Raw genomic sequence first — 18,475 nt, 5'->3', positions numbered from 1 at the left:
CAACCCAGATAGTGCGCCCTCTTTTTCTTTTGATATTCATGAGCCCCTCCATAGAATGGCAACGCTCCGGCATATTCCTCTTCGGACCAAGGTTTCTCAAAGGAAAATCGGTCATACTGAATGATGTTAAAAAAAAATAACGTCCAAGACTGAAAATACGATTCATGATGAAAATCTAATTCCCAGAGTTAATAATTTTAATGTTATTTTTCAGTGGGAATATCTCCAAAATAAGTGGCAAAATGAACATCCCGCATGGAATTTTCAAGCACTACATGTAACAGCATTTTCTGCACTCTCAAACGTCATCAAAATTCTGTCCAGTGTTCTCCATGGGCAGTTTAGCAGGGCGGACCGCCCTGCCAAAATTTTGGGCCTTGGAGAACATATTGTACTCATACATTTTTGATGCAGCCAAACTTAAAGATAACTTGAAAGGTATAAGACCTGACAGATACCGGTACATGTATGCTGGTATAGTGAGAGAGACTGTAAATGGTATTAAAGAGAATTAAGAGAGGCAAACTTTTTTCATCCTTTTTCATCAATTTTGTGCTCTTTTTTCCCATGGCTCATATTTTTTAAAGTTATTTCTTAGGTGCTTTAACCACTTCCTGCGGGGGGCAGTTATCAATGTTGATGATGCTGGGCCGGGATATTTACATGCATCATTTTTTTCTGTTTTCAAAATTAAATTCTTTAAAAATTCCTATCTTCATTTACTGGACACTTACAAACACGTGAAGGACTGTCTGGTGTCCACTCTAGCCTGAAAAACAAATCTATTGATGCCAGAGTATTTCAGCCAGGCCTGCAGCCTTGTAAAAAGAGCCCAGATTGTGCGGTGTTATATAACTTTCTTTTGTTCACGAACCTGGCTCAGTGTGCTGCTGACCTCTTTTCAATAGGAGCCAGACGAGCATGCAGCGGTGCTGTGCGGCTCATCGCTGTGGTAGTGAAGCGCTTCTGTCCCCTGTGGTAATCCACTTGCTCTGAATGCCCTAAACCATGGTATACTGTTTCAAAACAAGGCTGGATTATCTCTCCTTTTGAGAGTGAAAAAATGTTGGTAATTCCCAGCAGCCTGGTCTTTTGTTTGGAGTCAGTGTTGTATCCGAGACCTTGATGTCCGAGACCAAGACTGAGGCATACAAGACCAAGACCAAGACCTACTCCTTCAAGACCAAGACCAGGACTTCGAGACCGAGACTTTTGCAGGTGGAGACCGAGACCACGACATCCAAGACCAAGATCAACCATAAACCAAGGTTTAAGTTTTACCAAAAGGTGAATACATGTAGGGACAAACATATGGCAGTACAATTAAGTACAAAAGAAATAAAATGAAAACACTAGCATAAATCACACACACAAATAAGTCAAATATTTGTTAAAGAATGTCTCAGTTCTTTTATCAGTGATACTGCTCAACTTTTACCCGCGTCTGGTCATTTTCAACCGAAGTGTCCCAAATGATGTGAACAATAAAAACAAAAATTTTTAGACTGTTTTTTTGTAGGTAAAATACTGAAAAACAAATGTCCGAAAAAGATGTACCTTAATTGAACTACTAAAACAACATGTACCACAAACAAGACAGAATGAAAGCACTTTCACACATGCACACAATTCACAGCGTACACACACAGACTGGTTCCCGTCCCGGTCCTACGTTCAAGAGACTACGTAGGAAACAGGAACCAGTCCAGTGTGCGAATTCTGCTACTCACAACCTCATCGCCATGGTGTCAAGCAGCATGGCTACTCTGGATTGGAAATAAAGTAACAACTTGGGACAAGGTTGCATCATGCTGCATTGACTAGTCTTCATTCCAGCATCGATTTCATTGTTTATTGCAAAAAATCTGAACATTACTGTGTTGTATTTATATCAGTGGTTGAAGATTTGACTCGAGTGGAGGTAATTTTGCCTTTTGCAACCGCGTGCATGCGTGGTACATGTAGCTAGATGCGCATTTTGTTATGGTCTCAACTGGACTCGAGGGGGAGACTCCAAGATGGCCTCCAAGACCGAGACCGGCACTTTCGAGACTGAGACCGGCCCTCCCAAGACGGTGACTTTGACAAGGCAAGGGCAAGACTGAGACTGAGACTGCAAAAAAAGGTCTTGAGACCTACAACACTGTTCCGAGTACGGTCTTTTGTTACCTTTGTCCGTTTTCGGAGACCCCGGCCACGTACCAGTATATAAGGCATACGTGTCCAGATCCGGAATCCCTGGCAGGAAATGGTTAAAATACCATCAGTTGAAAAATATACTGAATTCTCCTTGTTGTTGAGAGAAGTTTTGAAATCAAGTCCTCTGGTGAAAACATTATGATGTAAAACTTTAAAGGAATTCAACTCCATTTGATTTCTCCTTGTTGTTGAGAGACGTTTTGAAATCAAGTCCTCTGGTGAAAACTTTATGACGTAAAACTTTAAATGAATTCAACTCCATTTGATTTGCACTGGTAACCAACCAAATGTCCACCAAATGTACACAGTATGCCTAATTACTCCAAATAATCATTTTTATAAATCTGAAGGTGTTAATTTGTATTTTACATGATCAAAATCACTCTTTAAGAAGTTTTGGAAAATGACATCTAGAGTTGCATTTGTGTCCATTTTATGAAGAACATGCCGTGTACGTGTATATATATGTACTTCTTCAAAACCTACTGTATCATGCACGTCTATGGTGCATGTACAGTACATGTATAAAAACCTTTACACATAAACACATAGATTTTTATGGAAATCATGATATTTCAAATTTCATATCAGGCTTATTTAAATCCATTTTTAAAAATGTTTTTAAAAGCACTGCATTATTTGTTCGTTAATTTAATACATTTAAGTACATATTATACATGTACTGTACATACCGGTGCATGTACAGTGCATACTCTACATGTACATGTACATGTACCGTTACTTCAAACATTTTTCCATGGATTCCAAGGGGATTGAAAAGAATGGGGAATTATGTCATGCATGTGGACTACTTGTACGTGTACAAACTTTCCTGGAAACAACTTATAGCACGGAGTGAGAATCCAGTTTACCATACTTGCCCTGTAGTTACAGGGACAACTTGAAATAGCATGCTTAATTACACAAAAATATTGACAAAGCGCACTGTGGTGAGACTTATCACAAAAGCTCTCTCCCTCCTTAATACACACACAAACACACCCTTCAGTCTAACCCTATTAAAGCAACACTGAACTGAATTCATGTCTCTGATAAATTCTCAGCCAAAAGACAAACACTGTCTGGCTAGAATGTTTTGGCATAATTTTATTTATCTGTATGTCTTCATGATCCTGGGAGTCACTACAAGTAATTGGCTGAGTAATCAACACAGCAGCCTTTGGATTAATTACCCAGAGAAAAAATGTAATCCATTTGGAGTATGCTTGGATTAAAGTCCTTAAAAGGTTTCTCAAAAATTCATGGGTTATCGTTGTGTTACCGATGGATGATGAAAACCTTCATTATACTGTATACACTGGTATAGAGTTTGGTTTTTCCAAATGGTGATACACAGGGCCATGTCTGAAATACCAGTAGGCCACACTGTTCTATGACAACTACTCAAATGAAATATGCACAAATGGTAACAACTTGTAAATAGAGCTGAGAGTACGGGTACCAAATAGTACCCAAATACTACACCATACCTGTACATGTACCTGTACATGTACATGTCTAGAACCAGTTCCACGTTACGGGACAAGAAACTTAAACCAACCGTACAGTTTTCATACTTTTAAGTTTTTGTTAAAATACTAAAAAGTAAACCAGTACACATGTACTTGTACATGACACATTTTTCTAGAGCTGAATAAATACGAATGATTCACTATTTGAATGTTCAACCTTCAATTCGATCAAATATCTGAATGTTCATTTGTACAAACCAGCAGATTGTTGATGAACATTACAAAATCAGTTGCAATAATGCACACAATTGTACTTTATAATCACTATAATAGCTTCTCATGCCTAGGAGTATCTCCAGCCACGATTTGAAAAAAATTAGAGGGGAACAATAGTTCTTGTCCTTTGATATTTTTTAATGAATAATTTACTTTTTGAATCGTTGTAAGATTTCTGCCACTTTTCATTTGAATCAGCTTGAAACAAACCTCCACAGTGCAATTTTTCTCCTTTACAACAAAAAACCCCCCCTTCATTATCATGAATTTCGCATATTCAAATTCAGAAAATATAATATTCGAATATTCGATATTCGATCGAATATTGGGATATTTGGCACTGACCTACATTTTCTATAAATACCTTTATTTACGGTAATAAAGCCAGAAAGCACTGGTGAAAGGTCACGCAGCAAGCTTCTGGAACCTGTGTTGTAGTCTGCCCATAATGTGTGGGGATTTCACATTGGGCCTTCCTATCATGTTTGAGAATTTTTAGAAGAATACATGTACACTGTAATTCCTAACAGCAACCAACCCATGAAACACTCATGTTGGAATTTTACCTTTGTCTTCCTCAACTAATATTTAGGAAAGGTCACCTGATGATGGGTAAAATACCAATTTTATTAAAAGACCTTTCGGGTCCGGCAATATCATACCTACATTCTTGTTCATGCATATTTGTTTTCACTCAGCATGCTTACGAGAAAACGAGTTTGTAAAATGTTGCAAAGATTTACCTACCCATAATCGATGGGTTCCATGTTCAGTTGGTTTGATATACATGTACGGTACAGTAATGCAGTTGTTGTCAGCAAAAGTTAAATAAAATATTGGAATCTTTTGTAAAATTCGATTATTCAGTTTATTACCTAATGAATCAAAACAGTTTGTAAAATATTTTGATCTGTTTTTAATTTGGCTTTTACCAACCGACTACCATAAAATTTGAAACCGTAAATGTTCATCTGCATACGAGATCACCGCACTGGAGTATTCTTCATGTATTTTAGATTTTGGAAAGTGATGAGTCCAATTTTTGGCTGGATATTTCTTTTTCAGGTCAGGTAATTTTTCAGTTTCTATAATCAATTTGAGGCAAAATAAATTGCAGCTTCAAATAATTCATCATCGCGGGACATTGGAGGCTCTTGTCACGAAGTGGGTCAGTAGTGTTCACTTGCGGTTGCTGGCACGGTGATTTAATGCCTCGAATTAGTTACTGGCGTGACCTTAAAAATGTTAGTAGCACTGGAGAGATACTCCCGGTCACTTTTGCTTGAGCAGCCGTGGTGTTTGGTTGGAAAAGAGAAAATCTGTCTGTTTTGCAAAAGCCAATTCCAAGCAGCGGGCTCCTTCTATGCCGACAGATGGAGCGAAGCATGCTGGGGGGCGGCCTCGCAAGTCTTCCCATCAAGATGCGTCGGTGGGCGCGGCCCTTGCAGGGTCTAGTGCACCGCAGCTTGCATCGCCCGGTCCGGATACCACTATTATACCGTTGGCTACGGTTGGAATGATTCCAGATAGTGCGAGTGTTGAGGCTACCCATGCAACGCCAGCACCCACTAGCATCAGTCGGCCTGGAGGGAGTTCCGAGCAATGTTTGGAGCCGGGTAGGTCCCCTGTTGCTATTCCTTTTGAATTAGCCCCGCAACCTTCCCGTTTCACGCCCATGGTGTCAGGAACTTCAGCTCCAAGCACATTGTCAATTACCTCCTCTTCCGATTCGAATATGGCATTAACTAGTGCCTGTGACGATATCGGGGCCGCGATTCCTCAACATCTAAAAGACAAAATTTGGAGAGGGGAGTACGTAGAATTCGGAACCTTGTTGAAGTCGTCGTGCGGCACGGGCTTGGATAATTCCTTTGACGAGACACTTTTTACAATCGGGTCCAATGAGTCCCCACTTTGACAGATTCATCCCCATAAGCAGGCTCTGCGTATAACGTCTATCGAGGAGTGGACGTCAGCGTTTCTAGTTTTTGCATCTGTGTATTTGTTGCGACATCCCACCCACACTCGTTCGTTATTGAAGTACGCAGACACTATTCGATCTGCAGCATTTCGACATGTGGGGTATGGTTGGCGCGAGTACGACATCCAGTTTCGATTGCGCCAGGCGCGTATGCCGTCGCGCTCTTGGGCAACTATTGATGCTGAACTTTGGCTGGTGCTGCTTGGTGCGCCCGTTTCGCACCAGCATATTTTTCGTCCATACCAGCAACGCGAGCGTGCCCCCTCCACTGCCACCAACCCCTGGTCCGATTTCGAGCCTGGTCGGCGCCCAGTCACCGGGGTTGGTCAACCTACATGTATCGACTTCAACCGAAGTCAGTGCAATCGCCCCTTGTGTCGCTTCGCTCATCGCTGCTCCACCTGCAGGGCATTTGGCCACACCGCAACCCGTTGTCGAGGAAACTCACAGTCTAGCGTCTTAGCACGGGTGCCAGCAGCTGGCATCAGCCCCGGTAAAACTAAGTAGTATGCTCCCTTTTTTACGGGCTTACCCTAATACTCAGGACTCCCACATTTTGCAAGAAGGTTTTTTGCGCGGTTTCCAGGTAGGCTATTCAGGTCCCAGGGTTAGTACCTCTGCTCGTAATTCTGCATTTGCTCGCAAACATCCCAACATTCTACAGTCAAAAATTGATCGTGAAGTTGCTTTGGGTCGCGTTGCTGGCCCATTTTTGTCCAAGCCTCTTCCTCATTTCTGTTGTTCACCTATGGGCCTGGTGCCCAAACAGACTCCGGGTGAATTTCGGTTAATCCATAATTTGTCGTCCCCTATCGGCAAATCGGTGAATGATTTCATTGATCCCGCAGACACCACCGTTTCATACACAAGTTTTGATAAGGCGATAACTATGATCGCAGGTTTACTACACAGTGCCCTGATGGCTAAGTCGGATATTAAGTCAGCCTTTCATTTACTTCCCGTCCATCCAAGCGATTTCGATTTACTTGGTTTTCCCATAACGGCCAATTTTATTTTGATGAATGCATGCCTATGGGCTGTGCTATATCCTGTGTTACGTTCAAGCGGTTCAGTACTTTCCTTGAGTACTGTACTCGTTACGTGGCCGAATCTCCTAACATTGTGCATTATCTGGATGATTTCCTGTTCGTTGGGGCTAATCATGCCGAGTGCGCACGTTCCCTCCAATCTTTCTGAGTAGTTTGTCAGCGATTTGGGGTTCCCATCGCGGAAGAAAAAAGCTAGGGGTATCTCCAAACCTCATCACAAAATTCGCTTCACTTCAGGTGCCCGAGCAGACTTGCGGGCGTGGCAGCAGTTTTTGTCACATTTCAGCGGAACAATAATGTTTCTGGATTCGGTATGGTACAGTAGTGATCAATTGCACATGTACACTGATGCTTTTGCTGAAATTGGTTTTGGGGCTTACTTTGCTGTCCATTGGTGTCAAGGGAGGTGGCCCGAGCATGTAAAAAGTCAGTCCCTTTCAATTGCCTGCTTGAAGTTGTTTCCCATTGTGCTAGCGGTCCAGCAGTGGGCTGTCCCATTGCATAATAAACGTATGCTATTTTGGTGTGACAATTAGGCTGTAGTTAGTGTCATCAACGGACAAACGTCTAAATGTCACTTAATGATGCGTTTGGTGCGCCGCCTCGTGATGACATGTCTCACATACAATATTCAGTTTCGATCTCAGCACATGTCACGCCTGGATAATGGCATTGCTGATGCTCTTTCACGTTTTCAGATGACCAGATTTCGTCATCTCGCACCCGCTGCAGACCGCGATATGACCCCCTTGCCCGACAACCTGTGGAGTGTCTTCAGTTAGAGGTCCAGAGTCTTTTGCATGACGCGGTGACCCCCCGCACGAACTTGTCTTATCAGAGGGCTTGGCATCTTTTTCAATGGTTTAGTCAAACCCATGGTTTCGACGCCGCGCACTCCCCCTCCCTGCTTCAGATAGATTTACTGCATTTTTGTCGGTATCTGGGTATGCCCCCACAACGATTACCTCTTACGTCTCGGGGGTTTCCTCCAATTTGCAGTTAATGAGTTATCCTGATTTAACTAAGCATTTTCTGGTCAAACGTTTACTGGAGGGACGTCGTGGGCGTAGTAGTCGTCACGACAAACGGCGCCCTATCACTTATGATATTTTATGTCGTATGGTCCCAGCCTTGCAGGCCGTTTGCTCGAGTAATTTCGAGGCTTGGCTTTTCCGAGTGGCTTTCTTACTAGTGTTTCTTGGGGTTCCTTCGCATTGGGGAATTTACTGCCCAATCCCACCAATCTTCTAGTCCGTTGTGTTGGTATGATGTTACCGTCAAAGACTTCCCTTTAAGGGTCGAACTTATCCTACGTCACTCGAAAACAGATCAATATGGCCATGGTTATGTAGTTTCCATCCCAGCAGCGCATAGCCGGCAAAACATTAAGTGCCCTGTCTGGGCGACTTTGTCCTACATGTATCTTGCCTGTTCCACATCCCCCCGTGGCCCGTTTCTGTCAAATTTCGATGGGCGTCCTGTCACGTGTTACCAGTTTGTCGCGGCACTCCGTCGTGCCCTTGAGTTTATAGGGCTTTACGACGCCAGATTTACCTCTCTTTTTTTCGCATAGGGGCAGCTACATGTACGTCTGCAGCTATGGCAGGTGTGTCTGAGGATGATGTTAAAATTTTGGAGCGTTGGAAGTCTGGGGCTTACCGACGTTACATTCGGATTCCCCTCGCTATTTTCCATTGAACGCTACTTATTGAATTAGCTCAAGTGCTTTGCTCGTATTTTGTTCCGATTTTCTTTTCATTTTTCTTGCGAGAATTGGCCCCTGCCAAGCCAACTGTGTGGGTCATTGGGGACGGCTCTGTGTGCTGGTGTGCTCGGGTGGCGGGGTCATCGCCCTGGGGAGAGCGTCTTAATCGGCTGGCCTATATCAACTGGATGGGACGGCGAAAACACCAGATGTTCCAGTTCTCTGATTTCCTGTTCCGATCTTACCTGACGTCATCATCCTGCAGTTTAGTGCCAACGACCTGGGGCTTGTACACAAACATTTACTGAGTATTCTAGCACGGCAGTGCATCAATTTGACAAGAGAAGCACTGCCGCATACTGTCATTTTTTATTCCGAGTTACTGCCCCGCCAAACTTACCCTCACGCCCTACAGCAGAGTTCCCTCGAGCGTACGCGACGTTCGCTGAACATTATTTCGAAACGCTCATGGGGGCGTTATTTGGCACCCCCAGATTCAGTGGTCGTCCGCGGCATTATTTCATGTAGACGAATTTCATTTGACTGATGATAGTTGTTCATTCATTCTCGACAACTTCTACCAAGCCCTGGTGCCATATTGTTTGCCTGTTGCATTTCCCCTTAATACCACCACCTGAGGTCTATTTGGCGGCAGTCATGTTGCCGACTTCATTCAGCAACAAGCCCATTTGGCGTGAATTTCATTCAGGGACCGCAAATTGACCTCGGTTTAAAGGCACTGTATTCTTATTTACGACACTTATGGGAATGTGCCGAAAGGAAAGGCCTGATCCCTTCCTTTGTCGGGGGAGTCACTAGATTATGAAGGGCCAAATTAAGAAAAGCCATTTCGTACTCAGTAATTTCTGCCGTTTGACATAAATAGCTGTAAGCGGTTGTTGAAAATGCTCATTAGTTGCCCATTATTCTAGCAACCCAGTGTAAGCCCAAGTCGGGCCGCACCTCGTGGAAATTGCTGTCCGATCCCAGCGTTTGATGGTTGGCCCAAAGTTATTGCATGCTGGAGTAAATCCTTGCTAATTTTTTCATGAAAGTTGGGTAATTTTGCATTCTGCCAGATGTAATTGCTGTTTGATTTTGCATATCGAAGGCTTTGTACACGCAGGTAAATTCAAAAATTAATTTACCGCTCCATGTGCTTTGGGCGGAAACAAATGCTGATATGATAATTGCTTTTCATACATTTTTGCTGATGGCTCTATGTATTTGCCGATATGAGTTGCTGTTCCGCGTCACCAGGCTCGGGCAGGAACAATTGCTGACATTTGCTGATTGCCATAGTACCGGTATTTTTGCTGATATGTGCTGCTGTTCCGCGTCACCAGGGAACAAGCTCTGTAATTATTGCTGAATAGCTACACTTTGCTTGAAACGAAATGAAAGATATACTTACAGTTCCGCGTCACCAGCTTCGGGTGGGAACTATTTCAATATATTGCTAGGTAGCTATACTTTGATTGTGCGCAATGTATTTTTTGCAGTTCCACGTCACCAGCTTCGGGCGGGAACAACCTGAACTGTGTCAAGTTCAATAAACGGCTGCTCAGGCCAATCGACACAAAAGTTAGAATGCGAGTGTCCACCTGTCCCAGAGTTCAGTTCTCTGGTCCTGTGCATGCGGGGATAAATTGATACAATAGCAAATATTTTCCAAAGCCCTTTTTCCAAGTTGGATTTTTTAGGAAGTACATGTAACTAAATGAAAAAATATCACAGATTCTCAAATCTTTGCACATTATTTTTCTGTTCAAGGGTTCCAGAAGCACGCCATCAGGAGTCAACTTTTAAGCTCTCTTCATGCAAACAAAAAAAATGAAAAATGAATGATGCACATTGCTGCAATGGTGAGGATAATGGTGAGGATAACTTCAGTGACAGATTAAAGGTTCCAATCCACTTGACTTTGCCTTGCGGAATGGTACATTCAATTCCCATATTCCACTGTCCATCATTTGGGTCTCACAAAAACACAACTGGACCAACAGTCATGATATAATATGGAAAATTGCAAACTCTTCCATATTGGAAAAAAATTTAATATTTTACAATAAACATTTTACTGTTTCAAGTCCAGCATGCATGTAGTGCACATACATGTACAGTATGTAGATGATGCAAAATTAAAACAAACTTTACTACATGTACATGTAAATTGTATCCTTTATGCATCAGAGCAATTCCATGATACAGTGGACAAGGCCCTAAACTTTCAAATCCACATTTGAAAGCCATTATCCAGTGTTATCAATAAAACATTGATTAATACAGTTCAAAATTTGTGGAACAACTCAAAATAACTGAATTGTCACAGAATTTTTGGAGAAATGGTCATTTGAGTGGAATGTTAATTTTTAACTGAAAGTTTTCCCAAAGTGGAAACTTCTTTGTTTTATTTTATGGAAATTTAAAGGATGATCTAGTCAGTTATGCATTTTCTGTAAAACATATGACACTAGAAGTCAGATTTTAGAAAAGGAGTGGCTTGAATTACATGTATTTCATGAGCATGTCATGACTAAATGTTTAAATGAACGTAGTGTAACATGAGTAACCAAAATATGATTTTTTCTCCCCAGGTAGTGAATATATTTCTTAGTTTCAGTAGTTGCCACTTTCAATTATCATTCTCTTGATGATCCCCAATGTAAAAACTGGGTTCTTTATGATGTGACTATTCACTGTTCAATGCGGCGAGGTGATGGAAGTTGTGATGTGAGTAACCATGGGTGTAATGTGAGTAACCGATTTAGTAAGTATAAGAGAAGATTATATGAGCAGACTCTCGCACACGAATATGCTTTATATGCAAATAGCACACAGAAATGCTTTATAAGCAAAGAACATGCAAATTTCTCATTTTCAAACAAAAAAGGCAGTATAGCATCACCCATGATGCACTGCACTGTCTGAAATGAGTACATGGAAGGAAAGCACATACATGTACTGTTGACCATCTTTGGAGGCTTGTGTTATCAATTTTGGCAGATCTTGTGAATACTTATCCTTCCTTCTTTATAATATTTACAAATCGTACGTACATGTACAGTGTATAAGTTTTCGTGAAATTGCTTTCATAATCCATTTATTACTGACCAAGTACATGTAGAAAGATTTCTGTCTTATATCTATTGTTTCTTTAACCCTAACTGCCCAAAACCTGCCATACTCCAACAGCAGGTTTTGTGAGGTTTTGAGGATTTGGTACTGTACCTGAGGAACTTGTTGTTGAATTTTGTGAGACTTAGGATGAAAGGCCCAGGGAGATGGTGTTGGATTCTGTGTGAGTTGGGACACACACGGGTCACTGTGTGCAGTGTCTGGCTTGCTGTACCAATTGTTGGACTATGCTTGATTTTGTCAGGTTTGCTACTGTTCAATGCAAGTCATCCTATACTGCATAGACCCATCCATACCATATCACTCAAAATCCAACGGGCTCATTCTGTTGGAGTTTATCAGGTTTGGTACACTAACCTGCATGTACAAGTACATAGACAAGTACATGAACCTGTTGGATTTTGTGAGGTTTAGAATGCTTTCTAGTGCAGGAGCCTAGGGGGTTAGGGTTGAAGTAATTTTATATCAGATTATTTGCATGCAGGCCTATACATGTATTTCTACAGTATGCAATATATCACAGGGTTCAGCAAGTTATACTGGTACTTGGGCTTTGTGAAGATGATCAGTATCGGTTGTTTCATGGTTAATGGCCAGGCAGAAATATAATTGATAAAGACATTTTTTTGTCTTTTAATTACTGTTTTAGAGGGTGCTACATGTATATCCAGGGCTGCTACATGTATATCCAGGAGAAGTGATTGACCGTGGCAGTAAGAATGAATACCATCAGTGATGCATCCAGCTGGAAACTGCAACTGCAAGTGGCCAACACCAAGAGGTAAGATCTTCTATCTTCAAGAAAAGCTGGTAACAAAACTTGATGCACCTGCAGTTGCAAACAACTGAGGCCACTTCAAGTTTTCTGTGAAGTTTTAGTTCCATCATGCGCAGAGCCTTTGGCTACATGGTTACTGATCTACATTTACTTTCCGTACAGATAAATTCCCTATAGATGCAAACTGTTGACCTCTAATCCCTTAATTTTAGATTGTTAAGATTTATAAAGAAAGTGTATCAGCAGAACATGCTACCCCAAGAACTGTGGGGTCCGACGTCTGTCCCTCTCCCACGAACGTAGCTGGGCAGACATTGGATCCCACAATTCTGGGGGTAAGAACATGCTTGAAATTCGTTTTGCCTCTACAAAAATTTAATAAATAGATATTTTGTTTTTCAAACATGTAGGTCAAAATTTGTAAGGTTAATTTGTAAGTTTATGCCTTTATGTGTTTTGCACTTTGTAACGTGAGTAACCGTAACATGAGTAACCAGATGTCTGGTGGATTTCTAGAAAGCTAAAGATTCCAAATGAGTTGTATTACTTTCAGTATTTGTGCTCCATAGCAAGGTTCTTGATTCAGTCAAAAGAACTTTCCTAAGCTTGTTGGTATTAGGACTTTTTGATTAAAGCTTGTTGGCTTTTTAATGCTTGTCCAAAAATGTAACGTGAGTAACCAATTTTGTGTGCCTTATATATTGTGCTTAATGCTTTTATAAATATTGTTATCTCTGGTTATTAGGTGGGCCTAGGTATGCCCTGGATACTATGGAGTTAACAATAACTGAACATTTACTGGAAAATAATTACAGCCCAAAGAAATTCAAAAGTACATGAAAAACATAACGTGAGTAACCATGGAATTGCCTATCAGCAAATGTTCAGTGCAAGCACAGGTACTTTCATATTCTGTAAACAAGTCAAATGTTAAGTCAACATTTTGTTTAGGTAGTGAGTACATGTACCAGTATGGAAATGTAATTATGTAACCTGTACAGAATGTACATGACTGATAACAAAATACATGTACATGTATCAGTTGGTCACTGAGAAATGCACAAACTTCCCGAGATCTACATGTAAATGTATAGGCATGTACATGTACAAGAACATGTACCCAAGAGGAACACATGTACACAGACAGGTTGTAACAAAAAGCACTTATGGAAAGTGGTACGTGTATGCCACACGATATTTTACATCTCCACAACAGGTGGAAATCTGTTCGGTATGTAGAGCATTATGTTACAGACTTTCCACAATCACAATAGCGCCCCAAAGAAAAGTTGAAGGCACAACAAGAGCATTCAACGAGCACACATAAAGATCCATGAGACTGCTTACTTGGCTGAACACACTACCAGTATCTCATCTTTGAAGAATCCCTAACAGTAGGTTTCTAAATACATCATCATATTGAGTGGTTTCTTGCTGTTAGAGTAAACAGTCTGATTTTGCCAATTTGTCTACATTTGGAGAAAATTTACCATTACCTGCTTTGCTCGTTCCCTTGCCATACATGTGGCCAGCAACCTGGTGTGTAAGGGGTACACATCCTTTAGGTAGAGGTGGTGTCACCACACCATTAGATCGTTCTTGTGGCTTTCCTTGATCTGCTGTCAATTCAAACACAAATACCTGTACATGTCTATTGTATACATGTAACTAAATGACACTGATCAACTACGTACATGTATTTAGTGAAAGATGTATGAAAGGGCTGTATAGCACTGTGATCAAAATATTGACAAGAATATAATATACAATCAGTACTCTGAAATGTACCTTCTTCAATATAAGCAGATTCAGTTCACATGTATTTAGTATTTGTTATTACATGACCTTGCTTTGCTGGGATCTGTACCCGTATCAGTTGACAATGACACCTTTTTCACTGCCAGAACAATGTGTACATGTCGATGACGTGGGATTTGAACAGTGTGGGCTTCCCCCAAGAAGGAAAATGTGCAAAGTGGGGCCATGCCCTCCCCCATGAATGTATGAGTGAGGGTGAGATTCTGTAGCATCTTCATGTTAAAAGTACATTAATTTTAGGTGTTACAATGTATCTCAGAGGTGTATCCAGTTTTTAGTCCATCAAAGCATTGTATTTTTACATACATACATACATGTACATGTACTGGTATTAAGAAACTTGTTGGTCTTTTTAAACTCAAGAATTGTGGTGGCTGGATACCACTAGAACTAAAGGGTTCAGCATTTTTTCTCTACAAATGATTAACCACTTAGGCATTGTTCTAGGGGTAGTGGCTAGATACATGTACATGTACAATAAACTCTTTTTCACCTTTCAGAATCAAGGGAGCATGCAGCCTTGTGGCGTATACTGTACATATGTACCAGAAGGCGGCTGGACCCAACAAGAGGGTGTACATTAATTTGTACATGTTGGCCTGAGTAAGTTCTTACTACATGTACATGTACAGTATGTCTAAAAAGCCTCAATATTGTCCGTTATTCAGTTTAAATTGAATCATACGTTAAATTGTTCAAATGTTGAACAGTTTCAATTCATGTTTTTTAATGCTGACACAAAACCAATACTTGAACACACATATAATATCATTACTACGATTCATCCACCAACACTAAGTGAGAGCTTGGTCAGGAGGTTTGGGGACCCAGGACCTGGCAATCATTAGTCTTGGCCAAAGATGCAGAACTCAATAGCAGACTCTATCGAGCATATGCCCCACACAAGAAAGAAGAATTGTCAAAGACTACACAAAGGTGTGTTTTTTAATACCTTTGTTCAAGGTACATGTAAAATCAATTGGTTTCACTTTGTGTTGCTTGAGGAATTAAAGGGGGTGTTCCACTTGTATATGCTTTCCATGGTATATACATGTACATGTACAGTATCTATCATGATATATACAATGTAAGACTGTAGTTTTAAAAGCATTATGCCATTAGTCTTAAATTTCAGTGAAAAGGGTAATCTCTCAGCCTAATTGCTAGCCCATTCCTTTGTTTTTGCCATCATCTAAAAGGACATCTACTCATTTAGCTTCTTTTTGGATTTTGCATGTGCACTATAACCTGTGAAGTGTGCACTGGAAATCTTTAAAACTTGCAGCTTAGTACACACACAGCATTTGTCATACAAAAATGTTTAATTTCATGTTCTGAGACCAAAAGATCTTACGGGTACATGTGTGCAATTGTCTTTTAATTTGATTTATTTCTCTAAAGGATTGAAAACTGTAGAAAACTGTTTTTTTAGTTTGAATGTTTGACAGTACATGACTTGTTTATATGAGCAAAATTTGCATAAATACACCTAGACAATATTTCCTTCATACTGTTTCATTGAATGCCCCATCATCCAATTCCTTTCTAGTTGCTTTTGATGATTTTTGTATGGCTTGACATTTTCTTTTGGTTTGGAAAGTTTACTAAAGCCTTCATGAAGGTAGAAAATGAGACAAGCTTGGATTTGAACCGATGACCTTCTATTCTGAAAAGTCAGTTTGGACGTGTACGTCTGACACCAAAAAACGTACGTCCGATACTAATATAATAAATGCTTTATCTGAAAGTCACAAGATACATGTAAAAATGTGTCTTGCCTTGAAGTTTATTAACAAAGGTCTGCTAACACTAAACACAGGAAAACTACTTCTTCAGGTCCTAGCGTTTCACTGAGTTCGTGATTCAAAAATGAAAACGCAAAAAATTAACTTTCTCTGAGTACGTCCGACACCATGGTGTTATGAGTCAGTTTCTACAAGGATAATAATTCTGAGTGAGGAATTTTGTTATTAAAAGAACGTGCCAACTAGCTGATGTCTTTTATCGAAATCAAAATCTGCTTCAGGATTATAAGTATAATTATACAAACTGTTGAAGTGTCCAAAATGTACGTCCGACACCGTGGAACAGCCCAAAACTAGCATAGAGATACATGTACATGTACTAGGATTCAGGAATGGATCCTCAAGGGTCTGAAGATCAGTTATTTGAAAAAGTGGACTTTGTTTTCTTTATTATACATGTACATGTAGGTACCCCCAGAACTGTGGGGTCCGACTTCCGCTCCTCTCCCATGAACGTTCATGGGAGAGGAGCGGAAGTCGGACCCCACAGTGCTGGGGGTATATTATAGAAACAGGGTACTAACAGTAATGAACGCCCATGTATCATATGTACATGTATGGAGCTCTTTCTGGTCCATGAATTCACACCGGTATGGACTGATACGGGCAAGGTACTTCGAGAACTCTAAGTCACTAACGCTGTGATACTCTTACATGGCGTCTTAACACTATAGGGTCTTGGAATCAAATTTTTGTGGTGAAGTGGTTCACAGTCATAAGGAAGCTATTAAATCAAAATTTTCCCCTGTCAGCATACCTCCTTAACCCTAACCCTCCTCAATCCTTCACCCGTTGGAGGACTGAGGAGGGTTAGGGTTAATCTATACCTCCTAAAAAGGGGATAACAAAAGTTTCAGAGCATTAGACAAAGTATTTTCTCGCTTCCACCTGCTGACATGAACGGCATGAATGGACATTCATGCCGTTCATTTTTATCAGACATCTCGTGTTGTTTTCATCATGGGACCATCCTAGCTGCTGCTGTGACCCGGAAACACACATTGGGCATGTTGGGTGAGATGCACGACATTTGCTGCGCCATGTGTGATGTTATCCCCGCCACCGAAAATGGTCAAGGCAAGATGCGGAGTAAGTGCAATCATTGGTGGGCTCAACACATGCACAGTCTGATAAACACGAACGGCATAAATGAAGCAACAGTCTGAAACTTTTGTTATCCCCTTTTTAGGAGGTATAGATTAAGCAGGTGTGCTGACAGGAAAAATTTGATTTAATAGCTTTCTTATGACTGTGAACCATTTCACCACAAAATATTGATTCCCAAACCCCACAGCATTACAACGCCATGTAAACCTTGTCCCCTCTGAGCATGGAGGTACATGTAGGTCTTTCCTACATGTACCTCCATGCTGTCACACGGAGTATCACGGAGTTAGTGACTTAGAGTTCTCGAAAGATGGTCATGGCATTACTTTCGTACCTCCAGCAGCAGCCTTTCTGGTTAAGTTTTCACACTCCCGATCCAACGAACTCTCATTGGTAATGTCACCTGACCGAGCCACAGTCGGCGAACCGGGCGCCAGCTCTCCGTTCAAGACGATCTTGGACGACATTGCTCACTTCAAATTCCCTCGCTGCAGATTCTAGTCAAGTTTCACTGCAGATCGTTTTGCTGTATCTTGGAATATTTCAAAATGTGTCTTTGCGGATGGCTTCCAGGGTGTGTCTATTTTGCTGTAACTTATTTGTGACTGGTATGTGAATGACGTCTTGCATACGCCGCAGCAGCCGCACTCAACGTTACATGTACGTGTACGAGGAGCTCAGAGGAAGGGCACAACAGCCAGGACTAGGTACGTGTGCGCCTCCAATGCACTACTATACCGCACGTCTCTTACAAGTACGGGTGATGCAGTAAAAAACGTCTGGGTTTACGATGGCAAAAATCCGGAGCCAGACCACGCTATTAAGAGCGACCTCTGTTGATTGATTTCGTTCAGATCTATAGTAAAGATTGCGGTAACACCATGTATTTATCTCTTCAGGTCTGAAGACGGACAGAGTACACTGTTCGAAACGTCGAGTTATTCCCCGGTTCTTCTCGGTTCTTCTCAGAACCACACATACTCAAAGAAGAGATAAATACATGGTGTTACCGCAATCTTTACTATAGATCTAGTTTCTTTCACCATGAAAACCTTTAAGTCTTAGATTTCGTTCAGCTTATCACATGTATTTTGTTTGGCGGTTAGAAAAATAAATATACAGGAAAATTTTGAATTTTTGAACAATG

General features: G+C 41.1%; 1 protein-coding gene and 1 pseudogene across 4 annotated transcripts in view; one reads left to right on the top strand and one right to left on the bottom strand.

The window, feature by feature from the left end:
* ipmk (inositol polyphosphate multikinase) overlaps positions 1 to 18,065 on the bottom strand; it is an 81,518-nt gene extending 63,453 nt beyond the window's left edge. For 2 of the 4 annotated variants that reach the window (XR_015423382.1, XM_087130004.1), the window contains exons 1-2: positions 17,663 to 18,064; positions 14,095 to 14,217 (exon numbers count right to left, since the gene is read on the bottom strand). Coding sequence is in view for 2 of the 4 variants with exons in the window: in XM_087130004.1 (XP_086986130.1) it covers positions 14,095 to 14,217; positions 17,663 to 17,795 (256 nt within the window). In the remaining 2 variants the exon portion in view is untranslated. Of the gene's footprint in view, positions 1 to 14,094; positions 14,218 to 17,662 lie in introns of all 4 variants that reach the window. The other 2 variants (XR_015423381.1, XM_087130005.1) reach the window with 2 other exon arrangements.
* Positions 5,464 to 6,435, top strand: LOC147796043 (uncharacterized; annotated as a pseudogene).
* Positions 18,066 to 18,475: the final 410 nt, after the last annotated feature.

This window comes from Acanthaster planci, linkage group LG19 (genome assembly GCF_054643075.1).
Source record: "Acanthaster planci isolate LZ-2023a linkage group LG19, COTS_SCS, whole genome shotgun sequence".
Lineage (NCBI taxonomy): Eukaryota > Metazoa > Echinodermata > Asteroidea > Valvatida > Acanthasteridae > Acanthaster > Acanthaster planci.
Note: the sequence above shows the minus strand (reverse complement) of the source record. Positions and strands in the feature narration are given on the sequence as shown.